The sequence below is a fragment of the Astyanax mexicanus genome, chromosome 14 (genome assembly GCF_023375975.1).
Source record: "Astyanax mexicanus isolate ESR-SI-001 chromosome 14, AstMex3_surface, whole genome shotgun sequence".
Lineage (NCBI taxonomy): Eukaryota > Metazoa > Chordata > Actinopteri > Characiformes > Acestrorhamphidae > Astyanax > Astyanax mexicanus.
In genome coordinates, this window is record NC_064421.1 from 31877355 (window position 1) to 31898560 (window position 21206).

General features: G+C 40.0%; 3 protein-coding genes across 3 annotated transcripts in view; 2 read left to right on the plus strand and 1 right to left on the minus strand.

Moving 5' to 3' along the window:
* slc22a15 (solute carrier family 22 member 15) overlaps nucleotides 1-14322 on the plus strand; it is a 239121-nt gene extending 224799 nt beyond the window's left edge. The window contains exon 13 of the transcript XR_007424074.1: nucleotides 14312-14322. The gene's annotated coding sequence lies outside the window, so the exon portion shown is untranslated. The remainder of the gene's footprint in view (nucleotides 1-14311) is intronic.
* On the plus strand, nucleotides 103-13789 carry grem2a (gremlin 2, DAN family BMP antagonist a). The gene is made up of 2 exons (XM_022672749.2): nucleotides 103-4523; nucleotides 12727-13789. Exon 2 carries the CDS (start codon nucleotides 12728-12730, stop codon nucleotides 13313-13315), a length of 588 nt encoding a protein of 195 aa, XP_022528470.2. The 5' UTR covers nucleotides 103-4523; nucleotide 12727; the 3' UTR covers nucleotides 13316-13789.
* Nucleotides 14323-14865: 543 nt separating the features above from the next.
* fmn2a (formin 2a) overlaps nucleotides 14866-21206 on the minus strand; it is an 86685-nt gene continuing 80344 nt past the window's right edge. Inside the window, exons 16-18 of the mRNA XM_049463870.1 lie at nucleotides 19913-20062; nucleotides 18106-18187; nucleotides 14866-16156 (exon numbers count right to left, since the gene is read on the minus strand). Coding sequence (XP_049319827.1) covers nucleotides 16130-16156; nucleotides 18106-18187; nucleotides 19913-20062 — 259 coding nt within the window. The 3' untranslated portion in view covers nucleotides 14866-16129. The remainder of the gene's footprint in view (nucleotides 16157-18105; nucleotides 18188-19912; nucleotides 20063-21206) is intronic.

Below are 21206 nucleotides of genomic sequence, written 5' to 3' on the forward strand. Positions count from 1 at the left end.
TAAAACCACAGTTTATTATTAGATATTATTAATGTATCATTATTATTATTATTATTATTATTATTATTATTATTATTATTATTATTATTATTTTAGGGCCATATTGCCCACCCCTAGATAGCAGTATGCACTGTAACTTGATCTTTTGAGGTAGCTTAAAGGGTCATGTGATCTCATGGGATCCACGCCTGTATGAGTTGTGAGTGAGGTTGTGAACACGGAGATAGATAGGTATATACATACATACACACATACATACATACCTTTGGGAGGATTACAGCAGCATCATTACAGTAAACTATGAATACACACAAGGAACAGAGGGACATAATATAAATTCAAAAATCCAATATACAAAAATCCAGCAAAAAAATATTTTGCACATTATTGCACTTTGTTTAATGTTATTGCACATAGTCCGGTTTATGTATACAGCTCTGGAAAAAAATAAGAGAGCACTTCAGTTTCTAAATCAGTTTCTCTCAAACAAATATTGCCATTTAGAGCTGAAATGGTTGAAATAACAAAAAAGATGCAGAGCTTCAAGTCCTCAAATAATGCAAAGAAAACAAGTTCATATTCATAAAGTTTTAAGAGTTCAGAAATCAATATTTGGTGGAATAATCCTGGCTTTTAATCACAGTTTTCATGCTTCTTGGCATGTTCTCCTCCACCAGTCTTACACACTGCTTTTGGATAATTTTATATCTTTACTCCTGGTGCAAAAATTCAAGCAGTTCTGCTTGGTCTGATGGCTGTGATCATTCATCTTCCTCTTGATTCCAGAGGTATTCCAGAGGTATTTAGTATCATTCTGTTACAATCTGGTGAAAATCTTTATTAGGAGAGATTTATCTTATAATATCATATCGTAAGTAATAATATTGGCAAATTTATTTAATATTCTTTTTTTTTTTTGCAGTAGTGTACTCTTTAAATATATATTTTTAATAACATTGTGATATTATTTTAGGGCTGTATTGCCCATCCCTAGATAGCAAGCAGTATGTACAGTAACTTGATCATTGGAAGTAGCTTAAAGTATTATCTTATGGGATCCACGCCATGAATTATTCTCTGGGTTAAAATGGAGCCTGAAAGTGGGTGTCAGATGGATGAGGTCATTCCATTTCTGAAGTCGTGCAGATATTTACCTTTTCTTGATCCACAGTGTGACGTTTATATTTATATGGGGAATACTGTACATCGTAGAAGACATTACCACCCACAGTGGACAGCGCATTAGTTCACATTTAGCTGAGGAGGCCCCACATGCATATTCCACAGGTCAGTAACACATTCTTAAGCTTCCAGTAGGACAGTATGATACTTGTATGATACTAGTATGATAATAGGTACTGTCCCATGACCTTTTGCATGGGAGTGTGTAATCATAAACCTGTACAATATTTGCTTTAGTAAATGTACTCCTATTGTTGTATAACAATACAATATAAATTTAAAGGGTTGTTGGTTGTTTAATAAGGACAGCAAAATGCTCGACTGCAGTCCTCAGCCAGCATAAAGTCATTGCTATAATAAACTGTAGGGTTGTATGCTGGAAGTATTACCAAGGTTTTAATGTAAAACAGTAAATGGCACTATAGAAGGCTGTGGTGAAGGTGCGGATCAGTTTCTTTTGCTGAGACACACAAAGCGCCGCACTCTTAAGATACAAACGCGCCTTAAAGGGAATGTTAAGTCACACATTTTCAGTGATGGGAATAATGGCATTGAAATAAACGGTGTTACTAACGCTGTTACTTTTTTCAGTAACGAGTAATCTAACTAATTACTCTGACTGTCACTATAACGCCGTTACCATTTCCCACACCCCGTTACTGCACGTTACTTTAGCCGCTCAATTAACTTTTTTTTTTTACTTTGCGCATACAGACAAAGGCGCAAGTGTGCGTGTGTTTGTTGTGTGTGTGAGTCACAAGGGAGGGGAGGATGAGATAACCGCCTAAGCAATGATTGGATAAGGTATAGTAAGATTACGTCTTCAAACTCACTAAGGTCCTTTGCTGTTGTGCACTCTATTCGTCTGGCTTATGAAACACGCTCTGAGAAGGTGAGGGTGTGGGTGTTACGGGGGCGAGTAACACAAAAGTAACGCAATAGTTACTTTTACTGGTAACTAGTTACTTTTATAGTGGAGTAACTCAGTTAGTAACTCAGTTACTTTTTTGGAGAAGTAACTAGTAGTGGAGCTATGTATTATAGCTTAGTTTTGGGAGTTGATCCACGCCCTCACTCCTCCCACTTCCTTCCCTATTTAAACCGTCACTTCCTCTCTACCTGCTCGTTGAACAACCTCGCACCCACCTCCTCCCCATCTACCTCCTTCTTTAATTGTATTATTTTTCCTCATGTTGCTCTTCTTGTGAGGGGGGGCTTCGGCTTCACGCTTTACAGCGAAGCTGTCCCGAACTCCACCCCAAATACTCTGAGTTCGCCCCCCCTCTTTTTTTTTTTCTTCTCTGCCCAGTCAAGGGCGTGGGTCAATACTAGCAAAACTATGACTAATTACTTTTTCAAAGTAACCTGCCCAACACTGCACATTGATTGGTTTATTTCATGTTACGCCCAAAACGCACCCATGATTAATTAAGCGAATTACTACATGCCTTTTGCGTGCTTCGAGTAGAGCAAGGCGTATTTTTTTTCGCCCTCAGGAAACCAAAGATCCGCAATTGAACAGTGCGCTATAGATGACTCAAATAGTGGCCCATAGTGTTCTACAGTGTAGTATCATGGAACAATAGTATGCTAGTACAGTCATATAACACAGAACTGCTTTAATCTGCTTTAATGCAATGCACTGTAGTACTATTTTAGAAGTATAAAACTCAACTGCTCTGGTATAAGTGAAGAGAACGTTTTGTTTTTTTTTTTGGAAGGGGAGGAGCAGTACAAATACAAGCACAAGAAATGAAGAGAGAGAGAGAGAGAGAGAGAGGGATGCTTGTGAGTGTATGACTTCTACAGATACACATTTACTCTCTGCTTCATTCACTCAGATATTGTGAAGCTCTTTTGAAGAGGATTGAGAACTCACTGAATCAGTGACTGAAAGAGGAGATTCAGCACCACAGAAGGACGGGATGATTCAGAGACTGTGGGACACGGCGACTCAGTGGAACAGAATGCACTCGGGACGCCCCACGGAGGGGAGAGCACAGAGGATCGTCAGAAATGAAGCATGACCACGCCAACCACGGTCCAGACGGAGCCAGTGAAGCTGCAGGATCCAGGAGAGCTGATGGGTATTTAGAGGAGAGAGTCTCACTGAGGGGGATTTAGAGCAGGACTGTCACTGTAGGATACTCAGAGTCAGAGGAAGGACTTTTTTTGGATTTAGGTTGAGGTGTTCACAGCAGCCTAACAGACTGGGGTATTAAGTGTGGGGTATTTACTGGTTTGGATTAGACTGTGATCTCCACAAAACATCAGCTCTCAGCTCTCTGACTGCAATTTGAGGTTGATTTACCTCCGAATATTTAGAGGAGAGTGCATGCCTCTGTGCTGGGAGGCATTTAATTGAGAAAGCACATCTCTGTGGGCTATTTAAAAGGAGAAGGTCTATCTTGGTCCAATATGTAGAAGAGGGAGTCTATCTCTAAATTGTCTGTCACCTCTGTGGGGTATTTAGAGGTGCGGATCTATCTCTGTGGGGTATTTAGAGGAAAGAATTGATCTCTGTGGGGTATTAAGAGGACACAATCTATCTTTTGCATTTTGCATTTGAGGTGAAGATCTATCTCTGCATGTTATAGCATAATTTATCTCTGGGGGTATTTAGATTTGCAGATCAATTTGGGGTATTTAGAGGTGAAGATCTATCTATTTGGGGTATTTAGAGGTAAGGATCTATCTCTCTGGGGTATTTAGATTTGAAGATATTTCTGTGTGGGGTATTTAGAGGACATAATATATCTCATTTGCAGTATTTAGAGATGAAATCTATCTCTGTGGGGTATTAAGAGGCAAAGTTCTGTCTCTGTAGGGTATTTAGAGGTGAGGATCTATCTCTTTGGGATATTTTCTTGTAAATATCTGTCTCTTTGGGGTATTTACATGTGAAGATCTTTCTGTGTGGGGTATTTAGAGGACAAAATCTCATCTCATATTTGCGTATTTAGGGGTGAAATCTATCTCTGTGAGGTGCTTAGATGACAGAACATATCCCTGTTGGGGTATTTAAAGGACAAAATCCTTCTCTGTAGGATATTTAGATTTGCAGAACTATCTCTGTAAGGTATGTAGAGGTGAAGATTAGTCTCTTTTGGGGTATTTAGAGGACAGAATCTTTCTCAGTGGTGTGTCTGGAGGATTTAAGAGTCTGAGTCTGGGGTAGGGTAGAGCCCTGTGAGTCTCTGAGAGTATTTGGAGTCTCCACACCTCTCAAGCACATTCGCTTCTCCTGCCTGACCTGACCACTGAACCCTGACCTCTGAGTGACCTCTGCTGGGAACGCGCTACCCGGAGTCTGGCTGGACCAAACGTCACTATATCTTCAGGTACAGTGGATATTATTATTGTTGTTATTATTATTATCATTATCAACATTATTGCTTTGTTTAATCTGGTTTTAGTTATTGATGTTTTATTTGGTCCTTTATAACATTAGTATAATACAGATAATACTCTGCTTTAGAGTAATAGAATGTATTAAAAATGTAAACTACAGTGCACTAATACATTAGCATAAAACACTGTTTTAGAGCTATTGAAAACGCTCTGTTTTTCAGGGATTTTCCCTCTTCAGCAGAACATTCAGTCCAGATACAGTATTAATATCCCAATATTAGTAAGCAGTAAAATATGCCTTAATTTGAAGGGCTGTTTGGGTGTGTGTGGGTGAGAGAAACCAAAAGAGCTACACCCAGTGTATAGTTTGACTGGTCATTAATGAATAATATGGCTTAATTTGAAGGACTGCGTGTGTGTGGGCTGGATTTATTAAGTGTATTCAGTCATGATATGGCGGGTCTGCCCACAGTCCAAGCCACAGCTATGCACTGTAACCTGAGTTTTCCCAACACACTCCACCAAACCAACAGCATCTGACACACTTAAGTACTGTTTCTTTATTCAGCTCCACGCACTGAATTCTGATCCGGACGCAGCGTGAGGCAGGGACCCTTACCTTCCTGCCCTCCACCATCGACAGCTTGGAGCGGCACTGCTGTAATAGACTGAGCAGAAAAAAAGATCGTGCGAGAGCATGCAGCCATAGCCATAGTTCATCAGCTCTACAACTCTGTTCTGAGTAGGAGTGTGTAAATCTCTGACCTCACAGCGGTTCGATGTGGTCATGATTTTCTAGGAAACTGTGATGCGTTAAACTAAATTGAATTATTTTTAAAAAATAAGCAAATATGTCACAAATATGTTTTCACAGTTATGTAATAGGTAACATCTTAAGATCATTGCACCACTAATCAATTCTGTAGTACTTTAGATCAGATGCTTTAAATGTCTCTTTCCGCTAAAATGCACTTTTTCTTGTTCTTTGTGAAATACTATAGGTCTCTCTGCGTTGTATATGCATGATGCACACAAAACTGTTCTTCAACCCCCATTGTCTGCAGTAGAATTAATAGAAAATGTTAAGAAATATGATCAGGAAAAGCCCTGTGTCTAAGTCAACTCGTGAGTTCATGCTGAGAGTCTGATGTTAAGTGAAGATTAAGCGTTTACTTTATTTTAGCACTCAGTGTTATATCTTTATAACTAAGGCTGTATCTCTGAATATATTTTGTCCTTTGAGTTTTAGAGCTGTAAAATTTACTGTGGGGGAACACAGGTAGGCGTTCTCTGCTGCAATACTGTTAGCCAATCAGAGGCAAGATATTTAAATGTATAAATATTCATGAGCAAGAGCCAAATCCTGTCTTTCTCCAAAGACCAGTTATTTAGTGATATAAAGCAAGGCTAAATAGAAACATCAGAGCACAAAAAATGACATTCATTCATACTAGAGACCACAACTAGACATTTTAAAATGAATGAAAAAAAACGATGGAATGAGATTCTGACAATATGAGGTTCTGACAGTAATTTCAGAGTGGTTATCTTTACTTTTGACCCTCCTATTGCAATCATTGTTGTTGCCTGTTGACTGAGTTGTCATTGAGAAGGAATACTGAGGAAATCCAAAACTCAAGAGAGGAATTCCATTCGCTGATAAATGCATTTAGAGGACAAGTTCATCATCAGTCTTTTATTGTTAAACCCACCTGTAAAAACGACCTACACTGACAAACTAAATAATGACGTATCAGTATGTAAACTGAGCATAGGGTGTTACCTTACATCTGTATAAGTTTTGAGGAGTTATCTTGTGGATAAGGCTGAACACAGGCTAGCTGATGTGAGGCCTGATATTTATTGCCAGATGTATGAAACATTCCATTGCGCATCCAGAATGTCATGCACGCATACCAGGAATACATCATAGTAGGCATTACCATCCACAGTGTACAGTGCAGCAACTAAAGCCTTTAGTAATCACTGAGATGAGCCAATACATAATATTGACTCTTGGCTCCTCTCAGTAGTTTATTCTAATGCTCCTAATGAGGTTCTCCTTCTGACTCTTGCCTTCTTTCATAGGTTCATTCTCATACTTTTAAGGAGGTTCTCCTTCTGAGTCTTGGCTCCTTTCAGAGGTTCATTCTCATGCTTCTAATAAAGTTCTCCTTTTGATTCTTGGCTTCTCTCGGTGGTTCATTCTCATGCTTCTAATAAAGTTCTCCTTCTGAGTCTTGGCTTCTCTCGGTGGTTCATTCTCATGTTTCTAAGGAGGTGGTTCTCCTTTTGAATATTGACTCTTAGTGGTTCATTCTCATACTTCTAAGAAGGTTCTTCGTCTGAGTCTTGGCTCATCTCAGGGGTTCATTCTCAAGCTTTTAATGAGGTTCTCCTTCTGAGTCTTGGCTTCTTTCATAGGTTCATTCTCATGCTTCTTATAAAGTTCTCCTTCTGAGTCTTGGCTCATCTCAGGGGTTAATTCTCAAGCTTTTAATGAGGTTCTCCTTCTGAGTCTTTGCTTTTTTCAGAGTTCCATTCTCATACTTTTAAGAAGATTCTCCTTCTGAATCTTGGCTTCTTTCATAGGGTCCTTCTCATGCTTCTAAAAAAGAGTCTTGGCTTCTCTCTGAATTTCATTCTCATACTTCTAAAGAAGGCTCTGCTTCTGAGTCTTGGCTTCTTTCATAGGTTCATTCTCATGCTTCTAAGAAGATGAGTCTTGGCTCATCTTAGTGGTTCAATCTTGATGATGACAAAGGGCCTCTTGAGCCTTCTAGTCTCCCTATTCTCTCTCTCTCATCACTTTCTCTCTCTGGTAAGTCTGGTGTATATGCAATGCAGATGTGGTCTGGTAAAAGTGTCCAAATGGCCCTCAGCACCCTCATCCACTCCTCTGTAAGGCACTGGAGATTAGGGTACCCGTGTGTAGGCATGGGCCGGGATTGCAGCCCTAATAGGAGGTAATTACATGGTGGAAGGATTTAGTCAAACTGCCGCTGATGTTGGGTGACTCGGGTTTGTTATTTTTCCGCGTGTTTCGGTGAGTGTGTGTACATACTTGCTGGGAAGTGCTCATAATGGTGGATTTATAAAGCCTGTTATTTGTGGTATTTCAGGTACTCGTCACACATCAAAGCGCATGTGTCTGTCCTGCCAGACCGGCCGTCTGTCCTGTTTGTTTGTCTCCGTGTCTGAAAACAGGAAAGAAAGCTCGAACATGTCGTGTGCGAGCGGCCGATTTATTAGCCTTGATCTGCAGCGTCAACAGTCTGCTGTCGGTAATCAGTGCTCGGAAGCAGTAAGTCATGCTGGTATCGGCTCGGCTGAGATGTGGGCTGGGGATGTGTGAGACATGTTGGTATTTGTGGTTTGGATGGTGTTGGAGCACTCAAATAGTTACTGGTCATGAAGAGGCTGTGAGCTTGATGCTGCTTGTTGTTCTGAAAGTGTTGCTCATCAAAGCAGATACGATGATTAGGGTTCTTGATCATTCTGTGAAGTCTTCTGTCTGTAACCCAACTAATCCTGCCTTTTTAAGATCTGCTCATAAATTTTCCCGTTCTTAAGTCGCTGCTGTTGAGAGATTAAACTGGCTTTACAGAACCTTGGTAGTTCATATCTCCCATAGAAGTTTCTGCTGGTCTTATAAACTCTCAGGATGCTTTTACACTTACCTTGTTTGATCTGGACTAGGGGTGTACGATAATTCCAATAAATGTACAACAAATCTGGTGTGCTATAAAGCTGTTGAATATTCTGATTAGATAGATGGATGGATACTTTATTTATCCCGAAGGAAATATAGGAATTAGGATATTAACGCGAAACCCAATACATTTAGATCCTCAATTAATTAAAGCTTCTCAAAAATGTTCTAGCTCACCTATTACCTTTGCTAACACGTATTTGTCTTAGGGTTAGAACTAGTTTGGCATGTATGTTCCCTGTGGACCTCTACCTCACTCTACCTTGCTGCACATCACTTTGCCTCCAGCCTAGTTATGTCACATGAGCACAGTTTTCAGCATAAGGAGCTCCCTCTGTTTTGGTGCACACAGGCAATGCAATTTGAGTTTTCTGTTCTTTATGCTAGAGCATTACAGTGTTTATCTGTAGATAAACTAAAATATTCAGGCACACTTTCTTTGCTTTTTTGGTAAAATATAATTATTCTACTCTCTTAAATTAAAGAAATACACAGAACAAGTAGTTCATATTTATTTTTTATGTAGCTCCATTTCATGATCTAACAGGGGGGACAGAAAGTGGTCAGACTCTCTATAAATGGTTCCAGAAATGCAGGGAGATGCATTTTGGACCCATTATTCTCTCTTTTTGTGATTCCATTGGCCATATGTAGCTCCTGCTCCTGGCTCCCAGTCGCCAACTGGGTAAGATACCTAGCATGTCAAATATTTGCCAGGCAACTGTGACACTGTGGCTCGGCAAGCGACTGTGTGAGATGCCCTATTTGCCTCAGAGCAGAGTTTTTGTCGCCAATCAGTGAAAAACTGTTGACGACTAAAAAATTTAAATCTTGCAGTGTGAACCTGGCATAAGAATAATCATGTCTTATTAAGCCTTAAGACTAGCTATAATACACCTTTTGAGCTAAAGTAAATTAAGTTTATCCTGTCCTCTACATTTTGGAGCATTGTGATGATGTGATTACGTTCAGTAATGTAGGAGCGTAAGTAAGGTCAGGTTAAAGGGTGATCACCACTCTCAACATCACATCTCCAACTCCAACACCAACTACAGTATTCCTATAGACTGTGCTTAGTGACTTCTGGTCCTGAAGTAGCACTGTCCTGCAGGTTTGAGAGAGTTTTCACTAATTACAGCCAATTAATGAATTAACTGGTGAGCTGTTACTGAGGATATAAACAGGTAATGCTTTAGGACCAGGTTTGAGAACTATTTGCTTCATTTATTTCCCCAGCATTGAAATCAGGAGCCCTATTTTCTGGCAACATATTGATGTCTACAGATCATTGGTTCTTTGTTAACCTCGACAGATCACTGTTTGAGCACATAATCACTTGTTCCCATGCTGGTTTGGCCTTTTACCGTAAGACTCACAGCAACGTTGTTACGGTGGGAATGTGATGTCAGTTAATATCCTTTAGTGGATGGAGCACCATTAATCCAAAAATACAGAATACAGTCACAAAACTCCACAGCTCATTAGGCATGGTACAGATAGGCACACATTGATCTGATCCAGATTCTATTCCTATTCTATTGACAAGAATTCTATTTTTTCAGGGGACTAAACAGTCTGTACCAAGACAAATGTCCCTTGCCTGCAGTCAAGCATGGTGGTGGTAGCATCATGGTCTAGGGCTGCGTGAGTGCTGCCAGTGCTGGAAAACTGAATTCTAAACTAAGGTTAAATGTGATAAACTGGCCAAGTATGTCTCCACACCTAAACCAGACCAATTGAGCAATTGTTTTATTCTATAAACTACAAACAACATTTCTCCCAAATTCCAAAAATAATATTGTCATTTAGAGCATTTATTTGCATTAAATGAGAAATGACTGAAATAACCATAAAGATGCAGAGCTTTTAGACCTCAAGTAATGCAAAGAAAACAAGTTCATATTCATAAAGTTTTAAGAGTTCAGAAATCAATATTTGGTGGAATAACCCTGGTTTTTAATCACAGTTTTCATGCATCTTGGCATGCTCTACTCCACCAGTCTTACACACTGCTTTTGGATAACTTTATGCTTTTACTCCTGGTGCACAAATTCAAGCTGTTCAGCTTGGTTTGATGACTTGTGATCATCCATCTTCATCATCCATCCTCTTGATTATACTGCAGAGGTTTCCAATTTTGTAAAAAGAAACTCATCATTTTTAAGTGGTCTCTTATTTTTTCCACGGCTGTATATTTATATATGTATGTAGTATTTCACTTTGTTCTCTGGCATTAATGGTCAAGGCTAAATTTCTCTATGCAGGATAAGCAGATATGCAAATGTGCTGGTTTATATCACAAAAGCTGAATTCTAAGTGGTCTGTTTTGTAGCTTTATGCCCATATATGGATTGGGTGAATGATTGTGAGCTCTGAGGGATGCTGGTCTTTGTGCTTACCTGAAAGAACCCATTTACACCATCACAGTGCTCTGTGAAAGCGATAAGCGGCGTGCGTAAACTAATCAAATCATAAGAGCCCCCTGGGGTCAGCGTGTGGTCCCGGCGTGTGAGGGGTTGAATCAGCAGACTGCTGAAACTCCCCACATCCGGCTCTAATAACCTTCACATGGCGCTCTCTCTCAGACTGTTTACACGGCCGTGGCGTATCTCGGTGCTGGTGTAAGCAAAGCCCTAATTATTTTTCCCTGCCGCAACACAGACAGAAAAGGCCGCTTCCTGCCAAGCTCACGGCTCCTCCGCCGCTCCGCTTTGAAGGGCGGCCATGTTTATTTGCGCGGGGGGACTCTGGGGCTGCTGGGAGAGTAAACAGCGGCTGGGGCTGCTGGAGATGTTGCTGGATGGAGATGCAATTCTTTTCTGCCACTGGAGTCTGAGGCACTTCTGCGGTTCTTCTCTGAAAGTATTACCTCCCGCCTTAAAAACTTCTCACACTGCGAATAAAGAAGACATGCTGAGCATTCCTCCTGGAATTCATAGGATAGAAATGAGATCATGCTGCCTGATGTCGCAATGTTTCAGGCGTCGCATGGTCTACTTCTACCAAACTAAACCAGACTAAACTTTTTTTTTTTTATTGACCTGTGTACAATTCAGCCAATTTCTTTCATTTATCTTCATGACACTTTAAACTAGTTAATCTTTCTGCAAACCACAAATCACAATACTCTCATTCACTCAAGACTTGCTTGTTGTTGGTTATTCATGACTACAAATACAGTGAGTAAGTAAGGTCCACCAGAAGTTTACAGAGACAAGCATGACAAGCATTTGCTACTTTATTTACTTTATCTGGACCCTTATAGATCTTGCTAAACATGGATGGAAGACATGGATGACGTGGAGGAAGGAGGGAAAGGATTAAATGTCAGCATCTGAAAGCAGCAAAGTAGACATGTAAGGAAAGGGTTTTCCTAACACAAGTGGAATCTGTTGATTGGTCAAGGTAAAGGTGACATAGTATTAACGAGTCTTCTCAACCACATTCTGGACTGTATATTAAAGGATGCATTTCATGTTTTATTTTTTTGTTTGTTTTTTCCACTAATGTTGTGGTGGTCTCTAGTACGAATGAATTGTCTGTGACCTTATTTTTGTGCTCCTGTTTCAGGCCGTTTTAGTTCGGTGGAGGATTAGTGGGTGGGGAGGAATGCTACGATTTCAGCCCTTACTCTTGAACATTCATAATATGCAAACATCTCACCTCTGTTTGGCTAACAGCATTGTGACTCCCCCTTCATGAATCCTAATTCACGGGTTAACTTCAGTCAGGGCGATTTTCCTGATTCACTCATTTATATGTCTATAAATGCTTTTTATCGATCTGTACTGAGACATGAGCCCTATCTAGACAGGATTAAATTCTCAGGGGGTCCTGGAGTAAATTTCACTTTCATAGGAAGTCCTCTGTGATTTTATTCCCATCCAGAATGACCATATATTTGTTTTTCTCAAACATCCTTTTAGAAAATTACAGGTGTTATAACCTCCTGTCTTTCACTGAACTCCGTGGTTATCCGGTAATTTCATTTCCGTCCGGACGCACATCTCTGAGTTTTGTATTCTCATGTTTAATAAAATAGTTATTTGTCCACTACCACACACCGCAATTACACTTTGGGCTCGCGTTTCCATTGAGATCCACGTAAACACAACAGCAAGTGGAAATGGAGGAGCTACTGAATGCGATGTCATGTGACCAAGAAAGCCAAAAAAAACTCACTGATCCTCCTGTTTTATCAATTGCAGTCCGGATGCAAGAGTTTTATCAATAAGTAGAATTGTGAAATATTTTTTACAGAAAAACGAATTTCTTCCGGATAGGGCTATAGTAGTATAACAGTTCATTTTAGTTCATTTAAAGTCATTGTAAGGCTGTAAATTGGTTACCCTGTTGTTAGATGGCTGGTTCAGCCCTTGATGATGCAGTGTGGCCAGAAGTCCAAGAGGACTTAGAAGATTTAAAGAATCAAAGAATTATTGATTCAATAAAATAATAATTTCTGTCTCTTTTGCTTTCAGGATGTTCTGGAAACTGGTCTTACCCGCCATTCTGGCATGGACCATCTGCGCAACCATGGAACCCAAGAAGCCACGTCCACGAGGATCCATCCCCTCCCCATATAAGATGAAGGGCAACGAGCTCTCCTCCTCACCTTCCATCACGCTGTCGTCCCTGCCTCAGCAACCGCCGGCACGCAGACAGAAAGCAAAGCAGGATGTGCTGTCGTCGAGTCGCGAGGCACTGGTGGTGACCGAGAGGAAGTACCTGAAGAGTGACTGGTGCAAGACGCAGCCGCTGCGGCAGACCATCAGTCTGGAAGGCTGTCTGAGTCGGACCGTCGTCAACCGGTTCTGCTACGGCCAGTGTAATTCCTTCTACATCCCTCGGCACCTCACATCCCGCTCCCGGTCTCGAGCCCACCGCAGCCAGAAACCGGTCAACCACGACGCCTCGTTCCAGTCCTGTGCCTTCTGTCGGCCGCACCGGATCACCACGGTAACGGTGCGCCTGCACTGCCCCGGGCTGCAGCCGCCCTATCGGCAACGGAAGGTGCAGAGAGTGAAGCAGTGCAGGTGCGTGTCGGTCAGCGTCAATGATGCTTACTGACCGTGGGTCGAGTGGTCCAGGGCAGAGAACACTGGAGTACCATAGACATAAAACCACACGTTTCTACACAACATGATCAATATGGTTGAAATAACTTTTTAAATTGTGACCCAGTACCAGAGGACAGCTGGGAGAATGAGACCTGGGACAACTTGGGAATGTGGCTGACATTGGACGTCTGACTTCTTTTAAAAAAAGAGTGAAAGTTCTTTTAAAGCTTCGGCTGGAGGGCTGAACCGGTTGCCATAGGGGCCATCTATGCAACTTGGCGGACTCCAAATCTTGGGGCAGATATGGGCAAGGCACAGTACTAGCCCCAGTATTTAACATACACTCTAATAGACATGTATAATAAATGACAACATTTGATGAAAAAAATAGCAATAAAGGTATATATTAAAGATGTTTATGATACATAAGTAAACTTAAAATATACCTATACAAAACAGGTAAATAAATGACTTTATATAATAACTTAATATATTCATTTGTTCATTTCAACGTACAGTTCTGAAAAAGGAAAGGGTCTTTTACTTTTTGCATTATTATCTATATACTTTCACTATTATTAAAGGAACAATCAGTAGGAAATGAGAGTGAGTGTGTAAAATTGCTACAGCCGTCCAATTTAAAACACCCGAGAGAGTTGCCTGCCACGCCCACCCCTCCACAGATGCCAAGCTCACCCGGGTTGCCAGGCAGAGGACACTGCTAAGGACACTGTAACCTACATGAACGAGTGAAAGACAAGTTCAATAACGTCTACCACAGCAAGCAGGGTTATAAACCAGCTCATGTGGACTTTATATAACTTTACCCACAGTTAGCTAGTTAGCTTTATCCACTGCTTGTTGCATTAGCTTAAGCCAAATCTGCTATACCGAAAAAAAAAAAAAACACACATTCTAGAGTTGGAGTTACTACTTAACATATAAATCTGCAGACTGATGTAGATCTCAGTTATGATCTGCCCTCACTAGAGTCAAGCGAAGCCAGTGAAGACTGGAAATAAACAGATAAAGAGCTAACGCTAGCTGGCTAGCTAGCTGCTAGGAATGGCAATAGATGTCATGGTCTGTCTTGTAGTCCTTCTGGGCTCGAAGTCTTCTCCATCTGTCAAACACAGTACTGCCAATATTAACTCCTGTTTTATTCCGTCTTTGACACAGAGCTTTTTGGATGAATGATGTGGCCTTTCAGGCCATGTAGCAGCTAAACTTTGCTTGCTAGCTTCCATTGCTGCTACAATGGGTAATTTTTTTTTTTTTTAACCTGGCAACCACAGAGGTGGGGAATGTGTGTAGTGGAATGAGCAGCAGGTAGAGACATAGACCACACCACAGATATCTGTCACAAATGACACAGTTCCAGTAATAAAATACTGGCCTAAGCTCTGCTGATGACAGATGACAACAGATGCTTTAATTTAACACGTTTCCTTAATATCTGATGACACATTCCGATCATTTTATCATTTACTACTGAAAATATAATCCTTAACAGTCCTTTAAAAGATGAACTGTACAAAATGCACAGAAACACAGGCAGGGTTATTTCATAACCTAGAATCGTTTATTTAAAAAATAAATATAGTTTAATTTAAAAAATACAATTATACAGTCTCATGAGGAATCACAGACCAAAGTCAAACAAAACGTCTGCCAGCCTTTTATGGTTGGGCGTAATCGTCTGCAGATGCTCGCTATTAAAATGAATCAAAGACTCGCCTTAATACGAAGCTGGGTAAAAAGAGACACAAAATAAGAAGTAGTAAGTATTACATAAGGAGTGATTACATATGATGTCCTTATACGAAGACTCTGGATGGCACTACAGTACGAGGAGGTCCTGCTTATTAATATACACTCAAGGTTTACCGATATTCAGGATTTATGCAGGTTGATACCTGAATTCTAAGTTATTTAAGATTTTCTGTTTGTTACAGATGTTAACAAATAAAGAAAACTGGTATGAGAACACACTGGCTGGTAGGTCAAATAGTCAAATATAACCCATGCTTGGTAAAGAAAAGTCTAAAAATGAAACATCACTGTTAACAAAAACTAGTTATCATGAAATGTTCACACAATGCAAAGGGCAGTCAATCAGTGCTGTTGTGAAGAACATCAGGCTTGTTTAGATATTTCTTTCAACACTTCTAACACTGAAATTGCAGTGAGGACAAATGTAAATGTTTTATTCTATATTATACCACAGTTAGTTCCAACCCTGCAATGTGATTGGCTGAGAGGCATTCTACTAGTGCCGTTATCAGCCGGTAATGCACTGTAACCGAAGCTCTCCGTGTATTACAAGTAACCTAGCAGCGATGCAGCGCTTACAAGCCAAACAGAGCAACAATATTGTATTGCCAGGTTCTTGTCCTCTCATTTAGGAGTACTACAGGTTTTGATATGTATTATATTCCAATCCATAATAATATTGTTTGTTTTTTTCTTTAAGATATTGTTGTCTTCATCAAACCTTAATATCTGTTACAGCTGTGTGTATCCTAATCTGTTCAAATTCAGGAAGCGGCTGATTTGTTGGTGATAAGCTGAAACAGTGGGTAATGAGAGTCTGAGGATATGTTTTATAGCTATATGGCTTATATTCTGCTTGATTGTCTTTTTGTGATAAATAAATATAAGTACTGCAGTAGGAACAGTTATTTCAGCAGCTATTTCAGGTCAGGTTAATGTGATAGTACAGTAAGTTCTGAGAGGAACAGAATTGAGGTGTAAAGTGTGTTTCTACTGTAGTGGAGTTGTGCTGTGCAGGAACCCGAGTCCTGAAGCGCAGGCCTGTAGAGCCTCACATCTTCTGGCCCAGTTTGGCTTTCTGTCAAACAATAGGAAAGAATGCGATGCATTATTTGTAATTTTAGCTACAGAGGCAAAAGAGATGACCACATGTCATCTGTAATGGTCAAATGGCTTCAGCTAATTCCTCCAAGTCTCCAGTATTATCAGAGATCAAAGTCGAGAACCGATCGGCACAAACACATGGCATTCGCTTACAACAGCAAACAGCTTCTAATATTTACACTGTCAACAACTCCAGCATTCTGCAAATAAACACCCCTGCATCTCGCAATGGCTGCAGCTACGAGACCAACAACTGTAGCTGATTTACTCTGAAGTATAAAGGCTGCCTGGTTGGATCCAGACATGTTTGTCCACTAATCCAGAATCATTAAAGAAACCGTTTAACCCTTAGAGGATGTCAAAAATACTGAATAAAAGCTGGGGTTATAGTACAGATACTGAACCAAAAGAGGGGTTCTGTATTAAATACTGAACAAAGCTGGGGTTCTCAGTTTAATACTGAACAAAAGTTGGAGGTTTTTGATAGATACTGAAAAAAAGCTGGGGTTTCAGGACAAATGCTGAGCAGAAACCAGGGTTTTAGGTTCAATACTTAAAAGCAGGAGGTTCTATTTTCAATACTGAACAAAAGCTGGGGTTCTAGAGCAGATACTGAACCAAAACTGGGGTTCTAGGTTGAATACTGAACAAAGGCTGGGGTTCTACAACAATTACTGAACTACTGAATTACTGAAGAAAAAAAAAAAACATATTTGTTAGGACACCGTTTTCGATCAAGTCATTTAAAGGCCGAAGGGAACCCCTGTAGTTCCCTACGTCGGGCCGTGGCTTGAATTGAGAGGAGTTTGTGGAAATGGGAGTCGCGCCTACTGGGGTTCTAGGTTGACTACTGAACAAAAGCTGGGGTTCTAGAACAGATACTGAACTAAAAGTGGGGTTCTATGTTAAATACTGAACAAAAGCCTGGGTTCTAGAACAGAAAATTAGCCAAAAGTGGGGTTCTATGTTGAATACTGAATAAAAGCTGGGGTTCTTGGTTTAATACTGAACAAAAGTTGGAGGTTCTTTGATGGATACTGAAAAAAGCTGGGGTTTTAGGACAAATGCTGAACAAAACTGGGGTTTTAGGTTCAGTACTTAAAAACTGGGGTTCTAGGTTAAATACTGAACAAAAGCTGAGGTTCTAGGACAGTTACTGAATCAAAATAGGGGTAATAGGTTGAATACTAAATAAAAGCTGGGGTTCTAGAACAAATACTGATATAAAAATTGAGGTTCTAGGACAGATACTAAACCAAAACTGGGGCTTAAGGTTGAATACTGAACAAAAGCTGGGCTTCTCCATTAAATATTCAACAAAAACTGAAGGTTCTTTGACGAATACTGACCAAAAGCTGGGGTTCTAGGACAAATACTGACCAAAAGCTGGGGTTCTAGGACAAATACTGACCAAAAGCTGGGGTTCTAGGTTCTAGGTTGAGTACTGAACAAAAGCTGGGGTTCTAGGTTCTAGGTTGAGGACAGAACAAAAGCTGGGGTTCTAGGTTGAGGACAGAACAAAAGCTGGGGTTCTAGGTTGAATACTGAACAAATGCTGGGGTTCTAGGTTGAGGACAGAACAAAAGCTGGGGTTCTAGGTTGAATACTAAGCAAAAGCTGGAGGTTCTTTGACGGATACTGAACAAAAGCTAGGGTTCTAAATTGATTACTTAGCAAAAGCAGGGGTTCTAGATTGAATACCGAATACAAACTGGGGTTCTAGGTTGAACACTGAACAAAAACTGGGGTTCTAGAACAGATACTGAACAAAAGCTGATGTTTGGATTGAATATTGAACACAAGCTGGGGCTCTATAACAATTACTGGACAAAACTAAGGTTCTAGGGCGAATACTTGAAAACTGGTTTTCTTGGGGGAACACTGAAGAAACTTGGGTTCTAGGTCTGATAAAATGTAACTCACCATTCCAGAGGCATGCTTGGGTTTGACGCTGTAGGCTGATTTTTCTCTCGCCTGTTTGATGGTTTCCTCTGCTGCTTTCAATCTGAAACAACAGCAGGATATTCAGCATTTCCATACAGTAAAGACCCACAGTGCAGCACAGTAACAGACTAAATTATGCTAATTCACTGAGTTCTGGAATGAGATGCTTATAATTGGCCAGTGGTTGAAATTCCTGAGCAAGAGCTTTAATTACATATGTGATTAAATATGGGAAATAAGAAATGACGATTATTACACTCTGGGATGTCATGGGTTCATATTCTTCTCTGCCCCAGACTGTGCTGCTCCTAGACTGGGCCTGACTAGCAGGAAGCCAGTAGATATAGAGTACAACCACAGTGATAATAAACGTACTAGTGCATCTCAAAAAAACAGAATATCATTGAAAGTTTACTTTATATTAGTAAAATGTGAAACTCATATTATACAGCTCTGGAAACAAATAAGAGAGAACCTAAAGAATTATGAGTTTCTTTGATTTTACTAAATTAAAAACCTCTGGAATATATTAACAAGAGGAATATTGATGATCAAAACCCATCAAACCCATCTAAACTACTTGAAGTTTTGCACCAGAAGTGGCATAAAGTTATCCAAAAGCAGTGTGTAAGACTGGTGGAGGAGAACATGCCAAGTTGCATGAAAACTGTGATTAAAAACCAGGGTTATTCCACCAAATATTGATTTCTGAACTCTTGAAAACTTTATAAATATGAACTTGCTTTCTTTGCATTATTTGAGGTTTGAAAGCTCTGCATCGTTTTGTTATTTCAGTCATTTCTAATTTTCTGCAAATAAATGCTCTAATTTCTTTTATTGTTGATGATTATGGCTTACGGCCAATGAAAACCCAAAAATCAGTGTCTCAGAAAATTTAAATATAAAATAAGTCCATTTGGTACTTTTCGCAGTGTGGGTAGTGTGCCAAGTCCTGCTAAAAATGAAATCCACATCTTCATAAAAGTTAGAGAGACATGTCATCTGCTGGTGTTGGTCCACTGTGTTAGATCAAGTCTAAAGTCAGTGCAGTGTTTTTTTTTTCTTTAAAATCTTACAGCACTTCATGTTTCCCTCTGCTGACAACTTTTATGGAGATGCAGATTTCCTTTTCCAGCAGGACTTGGCACACTGCCCACAGTGCCAGAAGTACCAATTAGTCATATATAATATTCTAAGTTTAAGAGATTGATTTTTTTATTTACTGTAAGCCATGATCATCAACAACAAAATGAAATAGATCACTCTGTGTATAACACATCTATATAATATAGGAGTTTCATATTTTGAACTGAATTACTGAATAAATAAAGCAACTTTTTTTTTTTTTTTTTGAGATGCAATAGTGCAAAATGAGTAGTATAATGAATATAACAAATGGAATATCACTTTTTTGCTACTTTTGTTGTTTTGTTTATCTATGACACTGGGCCAAAATTGGCCAAAACGTCTTTGAGTGCATTTTAGAGGCATGTATACCAGTCTATGATCTCTCACCAGGAGGTACACTACCCTAAAGTAGCTGCTAAGAGTTTTATTCATAGAGCAAGGGTTAGAAGCACTTTAATGCCATCCTGTGGCAAAACCCAGTGTCTAATCATTTACATATCTGTAATTATTTGCATATCTGCCTGAGACAGACAGAACTGCATTGGACTAATCTATATATTTTTATATATATTTCTATATATATTTATATATATTTATTTTCTTCAGTCTAATCAACTAAACAGCTGATAATAAGCAGTGATTAGTGAGAGAGTCTGACCGTTCCTTCAGTAGAAGTTTGTTCTCTCTCTTCCACAGCTCTTTAAAGTCGCTGGAGAACTCGTGCCACACGGAGAACAGCGTGTTTGGAGAGACCTCCTTCTCTCCTGCCTTGGGCTTGACTGAGAAAAACAGCGTCAGTTCCACGAAGCTGCGGAACATCGAGAGGGACAGAGTGAGGTTAGCACAGTGAGACGCTGCCCGGGCAGCAGACTGGTGAACGTGAGCGAGTGACCGGGTGAAATTTTATCCTGTAAAAATAAGGTCTTATAATAAAGTTAAAAAGTTCAGCGGCGGCTTTTCCCTCTGCCTCTCGGTGAACTGTGGGTTCTCGTACGTTCCGTAATGAGGAGAGACAGTGTACAGAACAACATCTCACAACTACTACACTGCTTACATGGGAATTAACAGAAATGTCATATTTATCTTATTTTGTTCCTTTCCTTTAAAGCAGATGTTACTATCAGACTGCCCAGTGTAGCATTCAGTCTCTCTCTCTCTCTCTTTCACACACACACACACACACACACACACGTTTGGTGGTTACGACACAGAGAGAGATCTGTGCTATGACTCTAACATTCCACCCAGGAAATAAGTGTGCTTTTCACACTAAAAGATGCACTTAAAATCCTTTAATTTTCCCCAAAATCGTCTGTGCTCCTTATGTTTGAATTTTACCAGACAGGTTGTAAGGAGCAGTAAAGCCACTCCACAGAAGTACAGAGTTATACAGGAGTTTTAGTTCAGTTCTCCAGCACCAAACTCGAGACTGTAGCAGTATTAGCATTAGCCGCTAACCACAGTGCTAAGCGCTAGCTCTTTTGACATTCAGAGGTGAGTATTATCAGCCTGTACCCTGCTGCTAACCCCAGCTAATAATAACAGACTATAGCCTGCGCTTTACCTTGTTAGAACAAGCTACGTAGGACTAACCGCTAGCTAATATCATTCTGGCTTACCAGAACACTCAGGGCTCCTCAGTGTAGCGCTGTCAGGTGGCATTAGCTGCTAACCGCTAGTGCTTAGCTGCTAATGGTAATGCTCCAGCCTTACAGTGCTGAAAATCTGTAAATCTAAGCTTACTGTAAATAAATGGAAGCGCTTTACTCACCCAAATAAACAGTTTTCAGGAGAGAAATCTGTGTAGAGTAAGATCGAGTGCTTGTTTGATTTTAAAACAAATGTTTTTTTTTAATTATTAAATTAATTCAATTAAGGTACCTTCTGAACTTAAAAGGAAAACATGGCAACACCCCGGCTCCTTACTAGGTACTAGTGTCGCATATAATGCG

Coding starts and splice junctions, on each gene's coding strand:
- grem2a (XM_022672749.2), top strand. CDS start 12,728: ATGTTCTGGAAACTGGTCTTACCCGCCATTCTGGCATGGACCATCTGC.